The sequence below is a fragment of the Lepidothrix coronata genome, unplaced genomic scaffold (assembly GCF_001604755.1).
Source record: "Lepidothrix coronata isolate B3197 unplaced genomic scaffold, Lepidothrix_coronata-1.0 Scaffold377, whole genome shotgun sequence".
Classification (NCBI taxonomy): Eukaryota; Metazoa; Chordata; class Aves; order Passeriformes; family Pipridae; genus Lepidothrix; species Lepidothrix coronata.
Genome location: NW_016690557.1, coordinates 16053 through 26344, shown reverse-complemented (window position 1 = coordinate 26344; position 10292 = coordinate 16053). Strand labels below are relative to the sequence as shown.

At 56.3% G+C, this 10292-nt stretch overlaps 1 protein-coding gene across 1 annotated transcript in view; it reads left to right on the top strand.

Moving 5' to 3' along the window:
- NEDD4L (neural precursor cell expressed, developmentally down-regulated 4-like, E3 ubiquitin protein ligase) overlaps positions 1 to 10292 on the top strand; it is a 38876-nt gene that overhangs the window by 22649 nt on the left and 5935 nt on the right. The window contains exons 6-19 of the mRNA XM_017839130.1: positions 3579 to 3629; positions 4294 to 4355; positions 4466 to 4568; positions 4757 to 4923; positions 5493 to 5625; positions 5704 to 5880; positions 6023 to 6097; positions 6551 to 6610; positions 7248 to 7379; positions 7748 to 7876; positions 8024 to 8221; positions 8347 to 8424; positions 9126 to 9180; positions 9272 to 9436. Of these exons, the coding sequence (XP_017694619.1) occupies positions 3579 to 3629; positions 4294 to 4355; positions 4466 to 4568; positions 4757 to 4923; positions 5493 to 5625; positions 5704 to 5880; positions 6023 to 6097; positions 6551 to 6610; positions 7248 to 7379; positions 7748 to 7876; positions 8024 to 8221; positions 8347 to 8424; positions 9126 to 9180; positions 9272 to 9436 (1585 nt within the window). The remainder of the gene's footprint in view (positions 1 to 3578; positions 3630 to 4293; positions 4356 to 4465; positions 4569 to 4756; positions 4924 to 5492; positions 5626 to 5703; positions 5881 to 6022; positions 6098 to 6550; positions 6611 to 7247; positions 7380 to 7747; positions 7877 to 8023; positions 8222 to 8346; positions 8425 to 9125; positions 9181 to 9271; positions 9437 to 10292) is intronic.

Below are 10292 nucleotides of genomic sequence, written 5' to 3'. Positions count from 1 at the left end.
TAAAAAAAAAAAAGGAAAAAACAAACCCACCCCCCCCTTGCAGTGGAGAGGGGGAACCAGGCCACGTGACCGCCGCCGTCCTACCCTATGTCCCCGTGTGTAGGAGCGCCGACTGCTCCTGCCCAATCATGCCTGGAATGCCGCTTGCCACTTGGGCTATTTCTGCTATCTGGCGCTCCCGGGGCCGCAGCGCTCACCGGTTGGCAGATGGGCCGCTTTTCCTCCGGGTTGATGCCTCTGCTTTTTAACTCCTGGCAGCGCCCGAGTCGTTGCCGTTCTCCCTCTCTCCTCTCCGTCGCGAACCATGGCCCACCGGCTGCGGTTTCATTTTGGCGCCGGCAGAAGCAACACGGCCCCCGACTCGGAGATCCTCGAGCGGGAGAAGGGGGAGGACGACTTTTTCCTGGCGTTCCACACGCTGCCGAGACGGAGCAGCCCTCACGCCTCCTCCCGGCGCGGCGGCGCCGGCGACCCGCCGGAGGTGGGCTCGCTGAAGAGGAGCACGTCCATGTTCATCCCGCAGCTGCTGGGCGGCGCCGAGGGGCGGCCCACGCGCAGCTCCTCCGTGCAGATCTCGCTGCAGCGCAAAGGCGCCGGCGAGGCCGAGGACGCCGGGCCCCGCCAGCCCTCGCCCCTCGGGGAGCGCTGCTGCGCCGCCCCTCCGGAGAACCACTCCGCCGCCCCGGGCGGGCCACGGGGGGCTCCCGACAGCTCTCCGGCGGGGTCGGGCCAGCAGGCAAACGGGACTGTTTGCTGTAATCGCCGGGTGTTCTGTGCCGTTCCCTCCAACAGCCAGAGCAAGGAGGCTCCGGCCGCTGCCCAGCGAGAGGAGGCGAACGAGGAGGCGCCTTCGGGTCTGAACGTAAGCGGGGTGAGGATTCAGCATCGGGCCTCCAGTGCGGATGTGCCTCAAGTTACTCTCCTTCCCTTGGGTTCGGAGGCTCCGGATAACGCCGCCCCCCCCGAGCCCCGGCGCTGGTCCTTGCAGCATGTGCCGGATCCGTCAGCGAATTCGGGGAAGAAGCTCTTTGTTCTCCAGTTACAGCAGCCGCAGGCGAGCGGGGCGGGCGCGGGGGGCGGCTGTAACTTCGGGTTCACTGGGACGAAGGGGGACAGATTGGTCAGGTACCCTCGGATACGGCTGGAAAGGAGCAGTTCCTACCCCGTCCAGCCGCCGGCAGAAGGAATCGGCCCCGCAGCCGACGGGCTGGGTTCGGAGCCGCCGGGAAACGGCCGGACCGGGTCAGAAATATCGGGGAGCGACTCGGTCGAGCGGATTCCTCAAGGGCAGGGCTGCTTGTTTAAAATCAGGCCGGATCAAAGCACGAGGCAGCAGCGCTTCAGGATCCTCGTCACCCGCGGGCCCGAAGAGCAGAGCCAGGGGGTCGGCGCGGACGGTCCCAGCGCCGCCGGCGCCGCGGTAAGTCCCGGGTGTGCAGCGAGGGGAGGCGAACACAGCACGGCACTGCCACGGCCGGTGCTGGAACGTTCTGCCTCGGTGGGGACCGAGCCCCGAATGGTCTCTGTTTCTAACCGAGCGTAACTTTGCTCTCGGCTGCGGTCCCATCCCGCGCGGTATTTTCGGGTCCCGCCGTCACGCGTTTCTCGGTTCGCCGTTGCGTCAGCCGGAAAGATTTTTAAAAATCGGAGCGTTCCAAATGGCAAATTAGGCGGCCGTGTCGAGGCGGCCGAGGCCTTGGCGCACCCTGGTTTTAAAAACAAATCTTTTGGCACCTTCTCAAACACGATTTGTAGGGCAATGGTAGCCAAGACCACGGGGATCTGAGGAGAATTCCGATGGAAATGCTGGCAGGAAGCCAGGTGAAAAATTCATCTCTGCGGCAGCCATTTGATTTTTCTCCTTCTGGGACCGAAAACAGCTCGTCCTGGGTTCGTGTGCCCCGAGTCCTGACCCGAGTCCGAGCGGCTTGGCGGCGAGGTGGCAAAAATCAATGTTCTGGGGTTGCTTCGAGGATTAACGGTGTTGATGTTTCTCAGCCGCTTTTTGAAAGCCCGAAGTAGAAATTCAAGCGAGGGCTTTAGATTAGTCATTCGCCTAAATCGCTCTGCCCGTGCGATCCAAGCCGGCCCACTCGAGTTCCCCCGGCTCGCCGGGGGACGCTGGGTGTAGCCCTGCGGGCTCCAGCCGTGGGGACGGGCCCCGAGGGCCCCCCGGGCACCGAAACGCAGCCCGGGGGCAGCTGCTCCTGCAACAGGGCCAGGGATGACTCTGCAGCTCCGGGTTATTCCTTTGAGCTCTTGGGTGGGCGCCGTGAGCGGAAAACCACGGAGGGTCCCTCGGCTCTGATTTACAAAGAGCAAAAAAGTGCTGGGGCGGGGGGGGCAGGATGTGTTTCATTACCAGCCAGGGTGAAATATTGAGTAAAAATATCGTGTCTGATTGTGAGAAGTATTTGCAGATTGTTTGGCCCGGCCTGATGTCTTATATGTCTGTGTCCTGTGCACGTCCCACTGGTTCTCGCTGGGAGCGCAGAGCTGGACTGGTGGGGGGACTGGGAAACGCTTCAGAAATGACACCACCGGACAACTGGCGGGGGAGAGGCCGACAAAGGCAGCTTTGTCGCGAGCCCAGCACAGCCCTAACGAAACAGGAGTAGGAGCGAATCATAATTCAGCTAACGAGCAGAAATGGCACCTCTGGCTCTGGAAAGCCGACCCCTTCAGTGTAAAAATTCTGGTTTTCTACTTGAGGGCACAAACCGGCGCGTTTGATGAAAAATAAATTATCCTTCAGCGTTTCAGTGCAAGCTCGGGCAAAGTCTAAAAGCCTCTTGGCCTGAGCTGGTGTGAGACACCCGATGGTGGCAGCTCTGGGCAGAAAAATAAAATTCGAATGACCCACCTGAGAAATACCTGCTCGAAGGCAGGGGAGGGGGCAGAGAAAAGCGGCCTTTGGGGTTCTTCCAGCGGGGTTTTGGATCCGGTTGGGGTTGTCCCCGGTGCGCCAGGAGAGAGGCTTTTATTCACATTGGAACAGCAGTGAAAAACGCCCCCTTTTAAATATTGAACAGGTGTCGTGACCGGGGGTTGAGGTGTTGTCACCCACAGCTAGGTGGGAAAAGAAGGATTTCAGGCACTGCCACAGGAGTGACCTTGGAATTCAGGTCTTGCTGAGTGAGATTTTTCAGTTCCCTTTGTGAATTTTGGGGATTGGGGACAGTCCCTCTTCCTTTTCTCCTGTACCACTCTAAAGTGAAAACCAGGTTTAATTTCAGTTTCCTATCTACCCTTAAAAACTGAATTGGTCAGAGCGTTTTTGGTACGATGTTACCCCGTAAAAATCCGAATTTTAACGTTCAAACTTAACGCCCTGCTATGAGAAATATGTAAACTTGGCTCCGGGGCGGCCGCGGGCACTTCCTGGAATTCCAAATAGGGAGCAGGTTATTTGGGAATCACCGGGGCTGCTCTGGTGTCACCGACTTACAACAACAGAGAACGGGCAGCAATAAAGGGGTCGGAGACTGTTTGAGTTTATGTGGGTTTTTTTTTTGGCTTTTCTGATGTAAAGTTCCTCCTTTTCCTGCCTTTTTTTCTCTCTCTCTCCCCCGTGCCAGACCAGAGACGACTTCCTGGGCCAGGTGGATGTGCCGCTCAGCCACCTCCCGGTAAGCAGAGGAACAGCTTCTTTTTTTTTTTGGGGGGAGGGGGAAAAAAAAAAAAAGCTTCCTTGTGGCAGATCTGCTGCAGCTCTTCATTATTTGAGCTCAAAATTGAATTCCCTGCCAGCAGCCAGAGCTCTAATAGGAAGTAATTAAAAGCAATTGAGGTGTAGGGCTTGGAATCGTTCTGTTGTCGGTTTGTTGAGGTAATGTTTGTTTGTGTTTCTGTTGATAAATTGAGTCCCTGAAGCCCCACTTGCCTGGTCGCCTTCCAGCGGCCAGGATTCTGCCCGGCCCACAAAATCCCAAAATTAAGTGCAATTTCTATGTCTAGATGCCTATAAATACAAGGAAAAATATATATATTTATATGCAGGGATTGTTTTAGCCCTGGTACAAACATTTCTGATGTCATGTACTGGTTTGGGTGATTAACAGAGCCTGTGTTTAATTAGCATTTTTAACGTTGGACGCGTCGATCCGAACCTCTGTGAGCTTGCAGAAATGATAAGAAAGCTGAAATTCTTGTGGAATGGGAAGTTTTCAGGATCCCAGGCTTTGTGAGACTTGGGGTTCGATGGCAATCAGCGACATAACCTGTGGATGTTCTTTCTGTGGCCGCGCTTGCGAGCAAACCCTTTAATTTGCCTTTTTTCCCCGCTGCTCCCAGACCGAAGACCCGACCATGGAGAGGCCCTACACGTTTAAGGATTTCCTCCTCAGGCCGAGAAGGTGAGGGGGGGGAAAAGATTTCCTGGGAGAAGAAATCCCGCTGGGTTTTTTTTTTTCTCTCTGGGGGGGTCGTTAAACGCGACGTAAAAGGTGACTCCTCGCCTTTGCAGCCACAAGTCCCGCGTGAAGGGCTTCCTGAGGCTGAAGATGGCTTACCTGCCCAAAAACGGGGGCCAGGAGGAGGAGAGCAGCGAGCAGAGGGACGACTCCGAGGTGAGGCCGGACGCTCCGGTTGCCGGAGGTTCAAGGCCAACTGTGGGGAGCAGCTGGACCTCGGAGGGTAAAGGCCTGGGAGCAGTTGGTTCCCCTTGGCGCCCAGCCACCCTCCTTGATGGCCAGCGGGGGTTTGAGTTGGTTTCTCTCGGTGAAAGGAGGTTTTTTTTCCCCCCTTCGTCCCTCAGCACGGCTGGGACGTGGTGGATTCCGGCGACGCCGCGTCGCAGCGGCAGGAGGAGCTGCCGCCCCCTCCGCTGCCCCCGGGGTGGGAGGAGAAGGTGGACAACCTGGGCCGCACCTACTACGTCAACCACAACAACAGGACCACCCAGTGGCACCGGCCCAGCCTCATGTGAGCGGCAGCCCCGGGGGCGGGGGGAGAACTCCTGGGGGCCCGCGGGCAAAAGTTTTTACGCCCGAAAGGCTCCTCCGCCCCTGGGGAATCCCAGAGAGACGGGGGGTGTTTTGGGAAGCGCCGGGAAATCTGAAGGGGCGGGAGGGGAGTCAGAATGTGGGGAGACAGAGGTGGAATTTTTCAGGATAAATGACTTTGTTCTGTAGAAAAGGGGAGGGGAAAAAAGTCAACTCCGTTAAGTTTTGGTGAGGTCGGAGGGATGAGCTTGGAGGGAGATCCTGGTTATTCCTCAGTGTCCAGGCTGCATTCCCTGGATGTGCTGACAGGATTTTCCTCTGCAAGCTGTCAGGACTGGATTTAGACAGAACTGACCTCCAAACCATGGCCAAGGAAGTGCTGGATTCTCCAGCCCTGGGCACTTTCTGTCGAGCCCGACACGTGCCTGAATAATGATTTTTATAGTCCCAAGCGGTTCCAAGGTTTCGAAGGCGACGGACAAAGCAGGGGTTGAGTTTAATTCGGGTTAATTCGGGTTATTTTCGTGTTCTTGTCTCCCCCCCCCGCAGCGACGTGGGCTCGGACTCCGACAACAACATCAGGCAGATCAACCAGGAGGCCGCTCACCGGCGCTTCCGCTCGCGGCGGCACATCAGCGAGGACCTGGAGCCGGAGCCCGCGGAGAGCGGGGACGTTCCCGAGGTGGGCGCCGAGCCTCCGGCTGCTACGACACAAAAGGCCCTGCAGAAATCCTTAACTTCATTTCTTCTGTTCCGTTAGCCTTGGGAGACCATCTCCGAGGAGGCGAGCGCCGGCGGAGATCCCTTGAGCTTGGCGCTGCCCCCCCCTCCCGCCTCCCCCGTGTCCCGGACCAGCCCTCAGGAGCTGTCGGAGGAGCTGAGCAGGAGACTCCAGGTCGCTCCCGAGTCCAACGGGGAGCAACTCGGCTCTTTGATGGTACGTCCCGGGCTGCCCCTCCTGCCACCTCTGCCGCTCGAATGCGCTGTTGTTCGGGATGATCTGAGTCACCCTGAGGTAAAACAGCAGCACGGGGAGTTGTTGTTGACTTCAAGACACCTTTCTTTTGTTTCCCTGCCAGCAAAGGGAACCTTCTTCGCGGCTGAGGTCGTGCAGCGTCACGGACGCGGTGGCCGAGCAGTCTCAGTTGTCCCTGGTAAGCCCAAAGCTCCCTTCGCCGACGAGGGGGTGCCCGCGAACGAAACCGGGGCCGGTTGCGAGAGGACATTTGAAAAAAATCCGACTTTTCTCAGGGGGGTTTTTTTCCTCCCGTTTTGTGTCAGCTGTGAATCCGCCAGCGGCAAACCCGGGCCTAATCTTCCCCGAAATACTGCTCTAAAACATCCCCTGACCTGATCTTAACCAGATTTAATCCTTCTCGAGCCAGTGATGGTTTCTCTTGTGGCACCTAAGTGCAATTCTTTCCTCCTGAACGCAGCACTTGGAGATTCTGGTTCCCGACCACTGATGGCTTTTACTTCTGCTGTTACCTTAAATATTTTTTCCAGCTGATCACTCTTCATAAATGTGATTATTCTGTGATTTCCTTGCTCCTGAAACCTGGGGCCTTGCTCAGTAAATCTGTGTGCCCTTCATTATCCTTCAACAGCAGGGTGGTCCCTCTAGGAGAGCTCGTTCTTCAACTGTCACAGGTGGAGAGGAGCCAACGGTAATAAAGCCCTTTCTCCCTAAATAATAAAGAGATCCCCTCCCAGAGAAGTTGTTTCAGGGGCAAAAAAAAGTTCATTTAAAGGTGGTGTGGGATATGAATCCAGCAGGACAGCCATGGCAAAGGTGTTCTCCTGGTGGGAAAAGAGCCCTTGGATCTTTAGGAAAGGAAGGAGTCCCTCTCAGAGCTTGTACTTAATGTCCTCGGCCCTTAATTTTCCATTCTCTTGGCTGCAGGGTTATTTGACTCTTACTTATCCAAACTGATAAAAGGGACAAAAAAAAAAGAAATATAAAAATCCACCTTTCTGAGCCAAACTCGTTAAAACCCGGAGCTCCTTTTTGTTCAAAAGCTCGAGGGGCTGTTTGCCGAGCGAGGGACCCGCGTCCGGGTCGGACTGATCCGAAGGATCTCTCGGGAGTCAAAATAAAAAATAACCTGCCCCAAAGAGCTTTGTATGAACCCCAAAGAGCTTTGTATGAAACGAAATCAGAAATGGTTGTTGGGATGCAAGTTAACAAGTTGCTTTTTTTTCGAAAGATGCCGGATTTTGAGACGTTTTTAGCTGTTCTAAAATAACGATGGAACTGGTCAGGGGATGTGAAATAAGAGCGGAGTGGTTTTCTCGCCCCGGCAGCCCTCCGTGGCCTACGTGCACACCACCCCCGGGCTGCCCTCGGGCTGGGAGGAGCGGAAGGACGCCAAGGGCAGGACCTACTACGTGAACCACAACAACCGCACCACGACGTGGACGCGGCCCATCGTGCAGGTGAGGGAGCAGACCCGTCGGCTCGGGGTCGGCTCCGGTTCCGACAGCCTCCGGGAGCCTCTGGAGCTGGAAGGGCAAACCCTGAGTACCGTCGGGTGGATCGGATGGAGATGGTTTTTCTTACGGCACCGGTCGAGCTGGGAGGGAAGGAGCTTCCAGAGAGGGGTGGAGGGAACTCCTAAAAGGAGGCAGACGCGTTCTTAGGGTTGAATTTGAACGTTGAACCCGCTCCGTTAATAGAGCAGGACCGTGTCTTAAATTAAATGACGTTAAATTATCTTCAGGAAATTATGTTTAAGAATGATCGTGGCTTTTAAAGGGCCCTGGCCGTGGCCGTGCCCTTTGTGACTTGGCTCTGCCCCCCTCAGCTCGCCGAGGACGGGATGGTGGCCCCGGGCACCAGCGGCAGCGGCAGCGGCAACCACCTGAGCGAGCCGCAGATCCGGCGGCCCCGCAGCCTCAGCTCCCCCACCGTCACCCTGTCGGCCCCGCTGGAGGTGAGGACGCCCCTGCAGCTCTCGTTTCCCCTTTTTTAGCTGTGCCACTTGGAATTCCTTGCCTTTCCCAAAAGGGTGTTTGATTGCTTTTTTTAAGACTCGGCTGGGGTTGGTTTTGGTGAGTTTTGGTTGTTTGCCGCCCCGCAGGGCGTGAAGGACTCGCCGGTGCGCCGGGCGGTGAAGGACACCCTCTCCAACCCCCAGAGCCCGCAGCCGTCCCCCTACAACTCGCCCAAGCCCCAGCACAAGGGGGCCCAGAGCTTCCTGCCCCCGGGCTGGGAGATGCGCATCGCCCCGAACGGCCGCCCCTTCTTCATCGACCACAACACCAAGACCACCACCTGGGTAAGGGCCGCCCACCCTGCTCTCAACCCCCTTCCCCCCCCTTAGTGGTGTTTGTAAGAGCCAAAAAGGAGTTGGTAGACCTGCCTTGACCCTGTGGGCTCTTCGGTTCCGTGTTTGTGCTCCAGGAGGACCCGCGGCTGAAGTTTCCGGTGCATCTGAGATCCAAAGCGTCCCTGAACCCCAATGACCTGGGCCCTCTTCCTGTAAGTGACGCCGGGCCGGGCCCTCCACCCGCTGCCCCGGGCTCTCCTCTGCCCCTGGCACGGGCACACTGGGGCCTTGCTGGGAGCTGGGACCAGCCCGGGGCGCTCGGAAAACTCCCGGCAAACTCCCGGCCTCTTCCTGTGCTCCCCGAGCTTCCAGGCACCCGCCCGGGCCTTGGGGGACTCTCTGCTTTTTGCTGATGGGAAAAAACGGAGCAGATCGTTCCAAGCAAAAGCTCTGTCGGTGCACCAGCACGTTCTGGGGGTTCAGAAACCCGAACAAGTGTTGATTTTTCCGGTATTTTGCGGCGAAAACTCTGATTTTAATGTCAGAGGCTTGGCTTTGTTTTTGAAATGCTACATCCTTAAAGGCAGAGAGCAAGGTGTGAAAGCTCCGGGCACAGAGCAGGAAGGAAGAGCTTCCACCTCAGTTAAACAGCCCGGGTCTGAGCGAGGAAGGACCACAGAATTTAACGAGAGTTTCTCCAGAAAAGCTTGCAGGGAAATCATTTCTCTCCTCTGGATTTGGTGGAAGTCCAGGCTGGCCCAGCACCAGCTCTGAGCGTGCCTGCATTTCTGGCTCTGTGGCATTTGGGTTTCCCGCCCTCACAGGCACCTCTGACGGTTCCAGGAGGTGGGCACGTGACACTTCTTTGACTTATTTTCTCTCTTCTGTTGGTTTTTGATTTCCCCCTCTCCAGCCCGGCTGGGAGGAAAGAATCCACCTGGACGGCCGGACCTTCTACATCGACCACAGTAAGTGAAGCACTCGGGGCCCTCGAGCAGCTCTAAAGGGGAGCCACCAAGCCTCGAAGTGAAAGCTTTTGTGATTTTACTCTTCATTTAGGAGGCCAGGTGTTGATATGTGGAGACATTGACCCCAGAGACTTAGTGCCCTCCTACGGTACTGTACCCTCACTGGCAGCTTGCTTTGGTTGGCTCATCAAGCTTTGTCCCCCCCCCCCGACTTGTGAAGCGTCGACGTTTCCTCTCTGTGGTTCCTCTCGTTCTCGTTGATAGTTTGGGCTCGTCGTCGTCGTCGTCTGTCGATGATCTCGTGGCTTCTTTGCCCTTTGAACGAGTGAAAATCCCCCCGCTAGGAATAGAAAATAAGATGAGAAAAGGCAGCTCCACACGTGTAGGGGGTGGAGCCCTTGGCACTGAGAAGTCCTTTGCTCTCAGGAGGTTTGTGGCAGTGCCGGTTCTGATCTTATTTCCTATTTTTGGAGCACGTCCAACCGCCCCAGCCCGTCGACATCCCCCGGTTCTGTCGGTGGAGTTCTAGTTTCGTTGTAGACTTGTCTTCCCCCAGAGCGTCTCGGCGCCGCTGGGTGACTTTTGGGGGTGTTTGAACAGCCCACAAAGGCCGGGCTGGGTCTTCTTCTTCCTTTCTTTTGGGGTTGTTTTTTTGGGGGTTGTTTTTTTAAACTTCCAGGCTCACAACGAGCTGTTTCTTCACGGAACCGCCAGAGGAGGGCACGGAGAGGTTAAAAATCTGAGCTGTGTTTGACAGAGTCAGGTTTGTCCCTCGGCCCGAGGAACAGACTCCCAAGCTCGCCTCTAATTAAGCCATTAAAAGACTGCCTCTAATTAAGCCATTATTAAAGGACTGCCTCTAATTAAGCCATTATTAAAGGACTGCCTCTAATAGCTAATTAATCCCTGTTACTGGTGCAGCAGACTGTTACTGGTGCAGCAGAGGGTGTTACTGGTGCAGCAGAGAGGTGTTACTGGTGCAGCAGAGAGTGTTACTGGTGCAGCAGACTGTTACTGGTGCAGCAGACTGTTACTGGTGCAGCAGAGAGTGTTACTGGTGCAGCAGAGGGTGTTACTGGTGCAGCAGAGAGAGTTACTGGTGCAGCAGAGAG